General features: G+C 38.9%; 1 protein-coding gene across 1 annotated transcript in view; it reads right to left on the reverse strand.

The window, feature by feature from the left end:
• sntg2 (syntrophin, gamma 2) overlaps positions 1 to 14,933 on the reverse strand; it is a 77,092-nt gene that overhangs the window by 31,335 nt on the left and 30,824 nt on the right. The window contains exons 8-10 of the mRNA XM_061244375.1: positions 11,008 to 11,099; positions 3,023 to 3,159; positions 676 to 805 (exon numbers count right to left, since the gene is read on the reverse strand). Of these exons, the coding sequence (XP_061100359.1) occupies positions 676 to 805; positions 3,023 to 3,159; positions 11,008 to 11,099 (359 nt within the window). The remainder of the gene's footprint in view (positions 1 to 675; positions 806 to 3,022; positions 3,160 to 11,007; positions 11,100 to 14,933) is intronic.

The following is a 14,933-nucleotide window of genomic DNA, read 5'->3' on the forward strand; positions in this document are numbered from 1 at the left end:
CATTGAAACTAAATGATTTGTGTGTGGCTGTGTTAATGCGGAACTCAATGGATTACCAATAAAGCCTAAATGTTGAATTGGTGCTGTAGCTCAATGGTCTTTTTAAATTCATCTCAGACATTTGAAGAATTCCCACTCATTAAAATTTTGAAAAAATGTCACACAAACATTTTCATAAATAACAACTGAGATTATCTTATTACACATAGGTGTTTAGTAGATGATATTATGCAGAGCAACTTGCACACAAAAAGCTTCATGCAACATGGCATAGTAGTTATATTCTATCTGATACTACTACTGTACTATAACAGTACAATAGTATACAGCATTTACCACAATGTAGTATATAGTATATACATATAGCAGTGGTCCTCACTCCTGGTCCTGGAGAGCCACAGGGTGTGCTGGTTTTGGTCACCTATCGGCAACCAATTCAGACTCAAGAAGCCAGGTGAGGCAAGTTAACTGTGTAATTTACTGTTTTTCTTGGTCAATTAAGTGCTGAGTAACAACAAAAGCCAGCACACCCTGCAGTTCTCCAGCATTAGGTGTGAGGACCACTGACAGTATAAGTATAGTATATACAGTATATAGTATTTTATGTGGCATTTAGACGTGCTTTCATGCACTAATGAGAGATGAAACGGTTTGTGATCGCCCGATTTGACCTACATTCTCCGTTGTCAGGTCATTGATGTTGGTGGATACGGACTGCAGCCAATCGGTGCTCTCCGAGGCCGTGCAGAACTGCAGAACAGTGGGGCAGTCCGCGTCCGTAGCGAGTACCTCCAAACTGTTGGGCCTGGGGAGTAGACGATAAGGACACACTGATGAGAGGCTGCCTTGTGACTCAGCCTGTTAAATACACTGTTCCATCGCATCTGAAGCTTCAGTACATTGACTTGGCTCTCCCCCAGAGTGGCTTTCAAAGCACAAAGTACATGAGTGCAGTCCCTTTGGCACACCTTTTAACCGTTTTTGGCCCACGCTTACATTAGGCGGTAACACAGACAAAAACATCATTATTTTCTTCTCAAAATGTATTCCTTCTTTGTGATGTATTTGTCTATCACGAGGACTGTTTAATCTATGTATTTCGTTTGGGATTGTGTGTGTGTGTGTGTGCTGTGAGTGGAGGGTAATTATGTTGAATTCACAATTTCTCAAATCACATTCTGTATTTCCAGGCAGAGTACAAAGGAGGATGACTTTATTCTCTTAAAAAGGGGAGAAAAAAAACAACAAAAATGATTTCCTGACATAATAATAATGGGGGGATGGAAAGTGCTTTTTCAAAGTCGCAGAATCCCTAAGTCTGACACCATTTTTGCCAGCATGAGCAATTACTGTCTCTACATTAGCTTTCCTGAACAGAGCAGATGGTAATTGCTCTACAGGGTCGATTGCTCTAGCACTTGGGAAAACATGGTAGCCACTGCTTCACACTGGTGCTCAGTATCAAAAGAACTGGATATCGGTCAAATTTGTGGCAGTTACCACACCTGTCTACATGACCGTATAGTATAATGGCCAGTTCATAGTCTAGCAACAGAGTGTCGCTTGACTGAAATTGCAGAACGTCTGTAAGTTCTGATGTAACGTAAGTTCTATTGTCGCCCGTCATTGTCCCTACCGAAAGTATATAAACGCACTCGAGTTGCCCAGAGTATAAACTAGATATTGCTGCCCTCTGTCACTTGAATATACTAGCCTAACTCGCCTAAGGGCTTATGCAGAAAACAAACATCCTGCTAAATAACACAATTACAATCAAACATGCAGGTTAATGTTGTTCTCGCACTGACTAATATGGAACGATGATCACATAATCACAGTGGAAATTTTTAAATGTCCATTTTATGAAAACTGTTTATTTGCTACTCAAAAGTCTGGATCCACTTATATATTCATATCCAGTGATGTCTCAGCAACAGCCCATCACAGTAAAGTACCATACATCACTGTGTACAGAAAATAAATTATTTTAGTTGAAAATACTCCGCTGCTTTTCAAAATTACAATCAATGTAGACACTTCTGATCAAGTATAATTCTATTCAAAGGACCGGATTCGGGAGAAGCCGTGCATTGGTTTCATAATGCACGTCTGGAATGCATTATCTGTAACTTTTATTCAATTGAAAATGGCAATTAAACAGAGTAGCTAAGGCAAGACTGTAATTAGACTTGACCCTGATTACATCTTCTCATATCACCAATCTTTAAATGCCTAAGGGGATCTAGCATCCATCCTAAGCAAACTCAATAAACTCTGCTGCACAATACATTGAGTTATATCTTCAGTAATTAATGAAAGAGATGCATATCTATTTTTTCTTTTTTTTCTTTTGCAACTCGCAACTCATACCAAAGTGATCTATGGGAATGTTTAGCACACAAATTGTTCACTATTTGATCATCTCTTTGGAAATACATTCTGACCTCCACATATTCTGTACCTTCAACCAGCAGGTAAATGAATATTGAACATTTTATTGTGAACTGTGGAAGTCAGAGTGCAGAATGATGATGACAACAACAGTTATTTTTAGTTATTTTTACTACGACTTCTACTACTACTACTACTAGTAGTAGTAGTAGTAGTACTAGTACCAGTATTACTATTACTACTACTAGTAGTAATAAACAACAGTTCTTTTTACAACTACAACTGCTACTACTACTAGTACTAGTACCAATATTGCTATTACTGCTACTACTAATAAAAATAAATAAAATAAAGGTCAGTCTGTATTTTCCCTTTAAAAATATCATTCCCCAGTCCGTCACATTGTATCTATTCCAGTCCACTTTAGTTTTAGAATTCATTAATATCAGTTCCTATCCTGGGCAGACTCTGAGTGGGTAACCTTTTAAAGGCAGAGCATGTCCATGCATAGATATTGGCCTTTAATGTGCTCTCCACCTGAAGAGAGCCTGCTCACCGGAACCTCGGTCACAAAATGGCCGCCCGGCCGGCTGACCGCATCAACAGCCGCGGCCTAGCGCGCGTTACCCACCTTAATTTATGGCTTCCTGGTCTGTAGCGGGAGACACGGGCCAGGAGCAGGGGCAGCGGCAGGGCGTCCAGCCAGCGTTTCTCGTAGCGAGCCTCATTAGCGGAGGGCGACAGGGGCGACGAGGGGGAGCAGGGAGCCTGGGCGGAATAAATGAGAGGGGGGTGTTAGACGCTCGTCCTCACCGCAGGTCGAGAAGAACAGAATCGCCCCACACCTCCTTCTCCAAAAAAAGAAATGTGCGTTTCCTGTTGCTTGTGAGGAGGCACTGATGTGTGTGTGTGTGCGCGTGTGTGTGTGTGAGAAGGAACCCTCTTCTAGCTTAATGCTATATTGTTGGCTCCTGTAAAATTTTAGTGTATACCCTCTTGCATGGGTAGGAATGTCATTCAGGCTCTAATGGCACCTGCATTACTGTGCACCCACATCTGCTTTAGGTCAGCGCAGTCTCTAATCACCTCTGAATTGAGACAGCACAGCCTCTAATTACATCTGCATACAGACGGCACAGAGACATCTGCATTAGGACTGTGCAGACACTTTCTGCACTGCATTAAGACTGCACAGCTTCTCATGATATCCGCATTAGGACTATGCTTCTCCTCCAGCCTCCTCTATTCCATCCCCCCCTCCCCTCACACCTCTTATTCACTGAGCCATAAATTCATTTTCCTAATGAACCACTTCTCATCCCCTTTGCATATATATTATTCACCAGCAGGTTTTTAATCTAAGCCATTTTAAATTTCTTATGAATTTCTTGTGTGCGTTCCAGACGCAATAATATAGTCGATGTATTCGGTTTTGTTCGGCTTTTTGTTTTGTTTTGTTTTTTGGGTCAGGATTTTGTTATTTTCTAAGATTTACCGAGACACCTGGCAGGATTACATCAGCTTTGCAAGAGTTCAAACACAGTCTAGTTGTAGCCTGAGTATTTACTAAATTGCTGACTACCCCTGCTTTATTTTCCTTTGCATTAACATGCTAAGATATGTTTTTTTTTCCCCAAAACAAAGTGTATTCAAATATATCATTAACATTACCAATAATATTAATTACAATAATTCTCATTGGAATATTGGAATAATAATATGGACCAAATCCATTAAAATAAAAAGAAATAGTCTCATTGGAGTGTTTTTGAACATTGCCGAGCCGGATAAGACTTTCCGCCACCCAATCGCAAGAAGGCAAGCACCTCATCCAATCAGGACCCAAAGGAGCAAGAGATCTTGCTTTGCCATGCTGATGCTTATCCGTGCTGGATAATTAAACTTGATCTGACTTTCAAGCCCAGCTCGGCCTGGGTACAGGCAGAGATGACAGGGAATAAAATATCGTCCATACGCCAAGACTCGTTAGAGTGACAAGTGACAGTTCTTGTTTTTTTTACGTCCTTGCACCAAAACAGGGCGAGAGGCCGACAACGTCACCCTTCTCGGCTTCATCCCCTACCTCAACCGGGCGGCCCTTCGGAACCGAAGACGTTGCGACTGTGATTGTTTGGAGACATTTACGTAGATCAATAGAGATCTGCCCGCGGTCTCAAAATGAAAATACTGTCAATCATCTGAATGTCAAGGGAAGGATACGCAGGCTCCGTGAATTCTAATTCACCCTCAAGACGCGGGAATAAGAATCACTGAAATAAATAAACAAATAAATAAATAAATACCCTCTGCACCACGGAAGGGTCCCCTGGGCCCATTGTGCATTTCTTAATCAGATCACCAACTCTCAGGATCTTGATAGCCTCCTAGTCAGGGATCTGCTCTTGATGAAAATTTCCCCGCTTGTTTTGCCGTTACTACACCTCTGAGAGTGCGCCGGCAATGCGACACGAGCAATGTCACTCCAGTTAAGAAAGCCAGAGACTTTAAAACCGTCTTCAAAACTCAATTAAACTTAACGGCCAGCTAACCGCAATGTTCATCGATTTTAGGCCGCAAACAGGAAAGCCTTTTGTGAGCTTTGCAGATTGCAATGCAGAAAATAAAGTTTTATCATTGTAATGCACTTTCTTTCTGAACGTGATTATTATGAACCCAGAAATATTCAAGCGCGATCAGTTTCAATCACCGTCGTGTATATTTTCATGTCGGTCTGCAGTTATTGAGCTGGTGGATAATAACATGCTCGATAATTTCACTGCACATTACATGTATTTTCCTCATGGGCATAAAAGCTAGCTTGGGATGTTGGTTAAAAACTACAAAGACCGTGTATTTGCAGAAAACTTAAATGTAAGTAGGTCAGCAAAAAAAAAAGAACATCAAAGAACCACAGGTGAGTGGGACCTCGAGTGAAGAGCTGAAAAGTGTTTGATGAGAAAGTATGGAGCATCAATACTGGAGCAAGGTGGCTATCTGTAATCATTCCACACCGCTCTGTCTCTGCAAATACAGGGCTACTCCGAGGAAGAAACTTCCAGAAATGGGGAACAGTTCCAATCGATACATCTGAACGTCTAAAAGTGCAGCTCTGTTTCCCTGAAGGGGTAGTCTCCAGTCATATAAGGGTGTGAATAAAATCTTTATATCGTCACAATCTTGACTTGTACATTAATTATTTCCAGCAAAATTGTCTCTGTAGGTCCCCATGGGCTTTTACACAGGAGCAGAGACTATTATTAAAACATTTGGGGAGTTCAGCCTCTATAAAATAAAAATAAAATAAAATACTACTGGCAATAAAAACACAACTAAACATTCATGGGGTCCATCAATAATACAGGATTATTGTCACAGTATTAAGCCTTCCAAAAATTGGCCTCGCTTTACTCAAGATCATTGTTAACTTAAAAAAAAAACCTTATGCTCAAGTCATTTTATGTAGTTGTATTGCTATTTTGCAGACTATTTATGTTACTATAAAGGCTAGTATAGGGGCTATAAAGTTTACATATGTCAGAACCAGGCCATAGTCCTAGCCTAACATGGTCCAGGAATACAGTAATTTAATAAAATTACTTCATTTTTAAAGAAATGCCACCCAATTCCTTCAGTGCTGGCAGTATGCCTTGTAATCAGTAATATGATACTGTAGTTATAACCATTGGAAATGGTATAAACAATGGTACAGAGAAATTCTGTGTTTTGTGGTTTTGTCATGTTATGACTATCGCGCTTAACAATGCATATTGTAAACAATGTTATATTTAGGATTTAAACTCTCAAGAGTGCCCTAATCACTTTGAACAGGTTTTGTCAAAACACATCTTTGAAGTATGCTCTCCCACAAAATAACATACAGTAATTATTTGTTCAAATATGCTTGCAAGAATTGGGAATTTAGTGGGAGTATGTACAAAAATCAATTATGTAAATTAGCACATGCATACAGTTTACTAGAACAATCTGGGGCCTGTTAATAATGAATAGAATACAATGATACAATACTGTTCATAAAAATATAGGCCCATACTTTCACACATTTCAGCAAGATGTGCACTGGAATATTTCCCTACAGCTTAGAATACTGCCTTGAAACCCAGTTTGGCTTCTCTGGGGGGTGAGACTGCTTGCTAGACAGTTATTTTGTGATTATTTTCACATAATACAAAAGGTCAAAACCGTCAAGGAAAATATAAAATCCTAAATATTTTATTTGGTGCTTACTGTACACTAATCAGATAGAGGAATAATAAATTTCCCTCTTAATTGTCAAGGAAGACAAATTATTTTGAATTTGACAAAAATAGATTTGGCTTAGATTCAGTAAAAACCACTGAGCTGCAGCAAATGTAATTTCATCAAACCAAAGATAATATTACCAGATTCATCTGGCACCTTGTCATACGGCATTTGAAACTTTATTTTTACTGTCATAATAAATATGGCACCTGAAACTAGATCTCATTGTCAATGACAATGATCTCTCACTCAGTGGATAACACAGGGAAATAAAATTTTTTAACTTTTAAGCATATAAACAACATTAAAACAGTCATGAGTGTCCCCTACTTTAAATGAAAAGTACTTGTAATTACTGATGATCAGGTTTATTTTTGGAAATTAACAGATTTTTCTCTAGCGTACTATGTGAAATAAGCATAGGCAAAAATAACTTCAGCTGACATACTCTTCATTTGCAGACAGATTTTTATTCAGATCATTTCACTTGATTGTAACAAACCACCAAGGAAAATGGTTTGAATAATAAATAAATATTTATGCAATTGAAGATTGAACATCATGCTGAAGCCGTGGGCGGACTCAGCGACGTGTGTGCTGTATGGTTCCCTCCTCTCTGGTTGAAGGTGTGTTAATTAGTGAAATCAGCTGGTGTAATGATAGGTTTTAATGAAAAGCAGGACTACGTTCAGCTCTGACAAAAATGTAGCAGAGCTTTTATTTAAACAGAAACGGTGGCGCGTTGAACATCGTGTTGCAAACTGTGGGCAGTTTGCTCCTATGCCATCTGAGAAGTCGTTCTCCGGGCTTCAAAGCATAGGCCTACGTCACCCCGATTCCGACATACCCACCAAACGGGAGCAAACATATCGGAAAACGGTTGCAAAATATCGCACACCTTTGGGAGGAAACATATCGTTCAACCATAGCAAAACGTAGCAAAAACATTTTCCAATTGAGCATGCCCCTGGATACTCTTGGTAGGCTTCACATTCGGGATACAGACAGCTTTACTAACTTGATGCTGGAAATAATGTTTAAACCATTGTAACCACATTCAAGATGATGTAGCCAGACAATAGATAATTAACGTCTCCTCAAACTAACTTATGTACCGACGGCTTGTGGAAGTTGCACTCGAGCACTCGAGCATTCAAAAGATTCAGTGTCGAAAGCCTGCTCTCATCTCGTGCGCACGTACAGCAAGGGACCGTGCAAAGAACTTCACTTTTATGTTTATTATGAGAGTAAACAAGTATTTTGGCTTCATTGTGAAACAGTGGCGGGAGAAATTAAACTGGCGGGCTGCCACAATTTAGTTGGGCCCACAATTTAATTAATCGGAAACACTGGGATTTGTTTAAAACAAAATTTTTACTCTTAACTTAGGATAAAAATTATTTTTCACACGGCACAGCTGAGCTTGCCTGAGAGCACACTGGTTTGGAAACGCTGTTCTAAACTATATGTATAAACGTATAATGGTCCATTAACGCTATAAGAAACCTGGTTGCTGATTACACAGTATCAAAATGATTTTTCAGCAAGTTCTATATGTCAATTTATATTGGGGTAAAATTGTCACATGTAACAAGTTGCCCCAAAGTCATTGAGGCAACTTGCCCCAAAGCGTTGCTGATGTTGCTGATGGCGGCCTGTAGCGTAGTGGTTAAGGGAAATGACTGGGACAGGCAAGGTTGGTGGTTCGAATCCCAGTGTAGCCACAATAATATCCGTACAGCTGTTGGGCCCTTAACCCTGCATTGCTCCAGGGGAGGATTGTCTCCTGCTTCGTCTAATCAACTACGTCGCTCTGGATAAGAGCGTCTGCCAAATGCCAATAATGTAATGTTGGCTTTATCTTTAGGTCAGCATAGAACTGCAGCTAAAGTATCACGAGACAATCCTCTATTCAATAAAAAAATATAAATATGAACATTCATACCTAAAAAAGTTTTATTAGGCTACATAAAATCTGACGTGCCATTTTTTTTTTATTCTGAAGGTGAAAGATAATAAAAATGTCCTCAGCTCAGATTTGTGTAACTTTGATGACTTGTAAACAGGAAGTTGACCTTAGAGCATGAAGGTACACAAAATGGTTATTCAGTTTTTGAGGTAGTGCCTCCTGTTTTGTTCATTCTTGGTAAAATGAACAGTATGACAACTCACCCAGGTTCCACAATTATTGGCACATCTGGTTTAATAATTTGTGCTAACACCCCTGGTAATGATGACTGCCATTAGATCCTATAATTTGTGATAAGGTTAAGAGAATACATTCTGAGGGAATTTCTTTTACCATTCCTCCATGCAAAACTTCTCAGAATCATTGCTATCCTTGGGATAACCCCTGCTTCAGTTGAGAGCACAGGTTGTTCATGGGATTTAAGTCTGGAGAATCAACACCAAACTTGGACTCAGCATCCCTTCCTGAAGACGTACAAACATGAGCCATTTGACCACTGGGGGCGCCACAATAAGTAAAAATGCGTTTTGCCCAATAACGGTTGATGTGTTTCCCTTAAAAAAGTTAAACTTCTGTGTGGTTGTATCTTGGGTGATGTCAAGGCAGAGACAATAGCGTTTATTCATAAATCAATCAGTCAATCAAAAATGCCGGTGAAGTGACCTAATCGAAAGTGAGTTCAGAACGCTTTGATGTATCAAAACATGGTACATGGACTTGGGACCCCATTTTGAGGAAGCAAAATATTTCTGCCATTTGACCACTGGGGGGTGCTGCAATAAGCAAAAATGCATTTTGGCTAATAACTGGTGATGTGTTTGCTTAAAAAAATTATAGTGTCTGGTGATGCCATGAAAGCTCCCAAAGCCAAGACATGGCAACTTTTCATATCAACCTAAATGATGCAGTCACCATATTGTATTTTATGGGAAGGTTTCAAAACTTTTCACAGGCCACGAAGTCCATTCCTCACCAAATTTGGCACAGATGATCTTCTTACCAAGCCTCACAAAAGTTATTTCTTCTCAAAATTATTTGTTTAGTACAGCCAATCGAAATCGGCAGTGAAGCTGGCAAACCGGAAGTGAGGGCATATCTCAGCAACACTTTGATGTGTTGACACTAAATTTGGTATATGGACTCAAGACTCATTCCTGAGGATGTGGAAAGAAATTGTTGTCATGGTGATCCTACCCAGCTGGACCGCTTGGCCCCCTTTCAACCCTGCATGCCGGTTTAATTATAATTAAATGTTTTACCATTTATAAAAACCTTTTTTAGACTGTTCTATATTCTGATTGGAGTTGTGGGTAGCCTACAGCAGTAGGGTCATAGAAGTTCCATAGAGTAGCCAAATTAACATGATTGTGACACCACAAACTCAAAAATGCAGTGGAGTAGGCTAAGGCAAGCAACATCTTGAAACTTCAGTGTAAAAACTTCAGTGTAAATATGCTGCATAAAAATAAGAAGGAAAAAGATAGCGATCTTCTAAACGTAAGTTAAATGTGAGTGTGATTCAACCAGAAAGAAGCATATTGCACAGCATGTCACTTGTATAATTACTAAGGACATGTTTCCTCTTTATTTTGTAAAGCCAAATAAACTCTTTCTTGAACCCATCAAATTGTTAGAGCGAGAATATAATGGTATTGCCAGCTTTCAAGCCCAAACAACTGGATAGGATTTTGCGTTTGCAGTTTTAAGTTGAATATCTAATCAATTGCAAAATTAAAACGCAAGCTAGTGTCCTTGAACAATAGTGAACTAGCCATAAATGTTATATTTCCATGCAAACAAGCAACCAGCCGAAAACCGCGACTTAATTTTTTGTTGAAAAAGCACAAAGTTGCATATTAGCGGGCAACTTTGTCCATAGGTAGCCTATGTTGTTCCGTGCCATTCCTCCGGTCGTGCCCAATAGTTACAATATATGGTGTTCAGCGAGTAGCCTATTTTTTTATATCTCGGTATTGATGTTTAGAGTTGCCATTGTCATGCAATCACCCATTGTCAGTGTCATGCCTAATATTTGTAGTTGTAATTTAAAGATTAGTAGTTGTAATTTAATTCAAGAGACATCCACGAATTTAGATCAATGTCCCCACTAAAAACATAAGAATGTCTCCACAAATGCAGTTACATTACATTACATTAATGGCATTTGGCAGACGCTCTTATCCCGAGCGACGTACAACAAAGTGCATACCCATAACCAGGGATAAGTGCGCTGAAAGACCCTAGAGGGAAGTACAATTTCAACTAGTTAATGTGCATGTGTATTATTCTGCACTACATACTGTAGGAGCAGCCTTGCAAACAAACAACCAAACAAACAAACAAACAAACAAACAAACAAATAAATAAATAAATGTTAACATGCTTACATAGTGGTTTGAGTTTCCATTGAGGTGTAACCCACTGTCAAAAAGGGGTGAAGAAGCTCCACTGCTCTGATCACTTGAACGTCCAGGAGACCCTAAGGAGTAAAGGAAGAAGAAGCAAATCAGCTATATAAAATGTACAGCCAAGATTAAAGAAGCATTACGTAAATTATTTTAAATTTGTAAATGGAATTTTAGATTTTCAACTGAGATTCCATAAATATGTCAAGATCTGAATAACTTTCAAGACAATGTGTACTGTGCTGTTCAGACCCTGTATGCCTCTCTAAGCAGCTCAATTATTAATGTACACTTTCCTTTTTTTGCAATTGTACATACTGTTTTGAATTACAGCCAGAATAAATATTTATTATCAACTTTTTATTATATTATTATCAAATATTTCATCCCTGTTTACACCAGAAAAATGTCTGCACATTAAAAATGTAACAGAAAAATCTATTTTTACCAATATTCAGAACAAAATTATCTTTTATACGCTTGTGTTTTTTCGTCAGTAACAATTGCCTTGTGAAAATTTCCAAGGATCCACAGAACTATTTTAGAATTTGTTTAACTGAGAGCTTTATTCATTATTCTTTCCAAAACCTGTTTATACTGTACAAGGCTGCACAATCCCGCTCCACAAACACCTAATGAATTTGTCAAGATGGTATCACAACAACCTGGGGCTCAACAAATGGTATCTGCAGAGTGGCACAAGTCTTAATGTGAAACAGCTTTAATGTCAAAGATCCTTAACAATGGAGCACACCACCAAATTGAAATGAAAATAACACTGAAGATTTTACTGCTTTACTGCAGAAGTTTGAAATGTTAGCTGAATCTAAATAAAAACTCATACCTAATATTTACTGAAAGGGTGACCTGGATATAGTCTACTACAGTATCATTCTGTTACTGTATAAATTGAGTATCAGATAAGTTGTTCCATTTTTATATACCTTTTGATTGTATGAAGTGATATCTATATTAATCAATAAGGGTTAGCGCTGGAGGGGCTAAGTACTAAGTAATTTTCCTCTTCCTAAATTTTTACTGGGATTTAAAAATCACTGACTCTTACAGGCTTTCTATCACATTCCTGCTAACCGACCCCCTGTAGTTCCACAGCTATAGATCAATACCACTCGAGAGCAGGTGAGATTACAGCCACGGTTACAATATCAGCTTTAAGAGGGCAATTGTTAAATTGACTGAAGCAATCAATTGTGTGGAGGCACCCAGAGATTCGATATGGTACTGCTGGGTGTATCATGGTGTTTATATCACAGAAAAACACAGGTTGCAGGCTCTCCTGCTGGCTGCAGTGGGTCTGCTCCTTGCTGGTAGGTTATGATTCACTATGAGATCACAGTTCTGTGGGTGAAGCCCTGCAGAAGCTGACAGAAGCAAACGAGAAAAAAAGGAACTTTACGATTAAAACTGAACAACAGAACCAAGCCTAGATCCAGCGCAATTAATTCTGGACACAACCAAAACTGACAAGTATAATTAAACCAGGCCAACAGACCCAACAATGAAATTGCACCAGACAAATTGAACCCCAATTTGAAACTGCTCCAACAAAAGCAAATTTGGTCATTGTAGTGAAACCTTACCAAAAAAACCATCTGCACAAACAGTAGTGGTCCAAGTCATAATGTAGGTAATTGCCTAAGGTGGCAAATTGCTAAAGGTGGAACAGCATGTACGGTTTTCGCTCCTCATTCGGTGAGCATGTGTACCACATTCTTTCGTGTTGCGTTTGTTTTTGTTTTTCTGTGTGTTTTCAAATTGCATCATTTCTGAACTTGCAGGATTCTTCCCTTTTACATTTCTTTTGGCATATTGCAGTATGGTCCTTCTCTTGCAGTGTTTCTGTTTTTGCTTTCACTTTAGCTTTTTGTATGTGTTCAGAAATGCATTGTATCTTTATTTGGAGCGCATTTCCCTTAAATGTTTCTACATTCACTTTTGAAGCACAATCATCCTTGCGGGCCACCGTAGGTCTGGCCACAAACAAGGGCCCAGACCATGGATTGAATGGGAGATTAGAAGGCTAACTAATTATGCATTGACATGAAGAGGTCAAAGCCATCTGGTGCCCAATTTAGGAAGACAAGAAAAGAGCAAGAGGAGACGCATATGTAATGAGAGAGACAGTCCGAGGTGGGATTTGAACCCAGGCCTCTCACTTGCCCAAATGTTCATTGGACGAACGTATTACCTACGAGCCTTCGCCTTCCTAGCGAACTAGCCAAGCTAACCGTGCTACACATACGAAAGACAAAGATATTCCAAAGATATATCATTAATTTATAGATAAAAGTTACAGCATGATTTTGAGGTGCACATAAACGGTTTACTAGGTATCTTGGTGAAAGCTGGATGGGCAGAATCTAATTTCTTTTATACGGTCTATGATTAATTCCGGGGGGGGGGGGGGGGGGGGGATGTCCCACTAAGACACTAAGAAAGGCTCTGTTGTTGTAACTTCTGAAGTGATATTTCATAACATAATGGTATAACATTAATTAATTTAATTGGTCTACCACTGGTAATAATATTGTGGATATTAACTCTCATTCACTTCCATTCATTTTTGAGACCTCACCAGAATTAATAGTTATTTATACTTGTATTTATTTTTACTTTGATATGTTTGTGACTATTTCTAATTCATGTTTCCATATATTGCTAGGTTTTTTGTAATTGCATGTCAGACACTTTAATGGCTTGAATCTTGAAGTTCTGGAGCAATAAAGAAAAGAGCACAATCACAAAGCTGTGTTCATTTTCTGTGTGCATCTGAGAGTGTATGTGGTGGGTGGAGAGTGGGGTTCCATTAGATCTTTTCTAAAGGGCACTGAATAGGCTAGGCACTGAATACAAGTTATCAGCATGACTGAACCATAACAACAAAACCAAGCCATAGTAATTCAACTGGACCTACAGCACAATTGTGCAGACACACACACGTGCAGGCAGGTACACACACACACACACACACACACACACACAAACATACTATGCATATTTTCCACCACTCAGAATGATGCAATGAGAACCTCTCATCAATGCCATTTGAGCTGACTAATCAAAATGATTTTCTGGCTGGAAAATGAAACCAATTTTCCTTGCTTCAGGTAGAAGTACAAGTATTTATTTCTGAATGGAAATGATGATGTGCATGTAAGTGGTAATTGCAAGCAACAAGTGAGCATGTAACATGAAATAAATTTTCATTTACTTTTGTCAATTACTTTTTCATTTGATCAGAATTGTCATATTATTGAGTCACCCCTTGTTACCACCGTGCAAGTGAGCAGAAATACTCAATACAAGCAACCTACTGACCACCAAGCTTTAATATCCACCAGGAATTTTATAATTTTGTTAAAACCACACTAAGCCAGGCCTACCTGAATCTCTCCACATTCACAGTGTAGTACCATATTAACTGGACCAGGTCAAATCAAAGTAAAATAACTAGTTAGCCCTACTCAATGAAACTGATTTCTGGGAGAACACATATTTGTGAATGATGATGATGCTGGTAGGATGTGGTTCAGGTATTGTCAGAGCACAGAATCTTTCAGGATATTTACAAATAACAGATGTCCAATTACAAAAAACTATGCCAACCATTTTATTTCAATAAAACAGACATGTCCTGTGATTGCATTTTTGGATGATTTGACATGATTTGGACTGGCAGTGCTATATCCAGGAGACTGTTACGCACGATAGCGGTAACTTTTTAACTGAACTTTCATCTTTTCTAATGACTTAATACAAATTAGTAATATAATTGTGATAGTAGTTTATAACAACACATGCTGTTCAGGTCTCATTGCATTCTAGTTTATCTGGTTCAGGAGCCAGGGCCACCCACAGCCTGTACTGCTTATTACCACAGTGTTTAA

The sequence above is a fragment of the Conger conger genome, chromosome 1, assembly GCF_963514075.1.
Source record: "Conger conger chromosome 1, fConCon1.1, whole genome shotgun sequence".
Taxonomy (NCBI): Eukaryota; Metazoa; Chordata; class Actinopteri; order Anguilliformes; family Congridae; genus Conger; species Conger conger.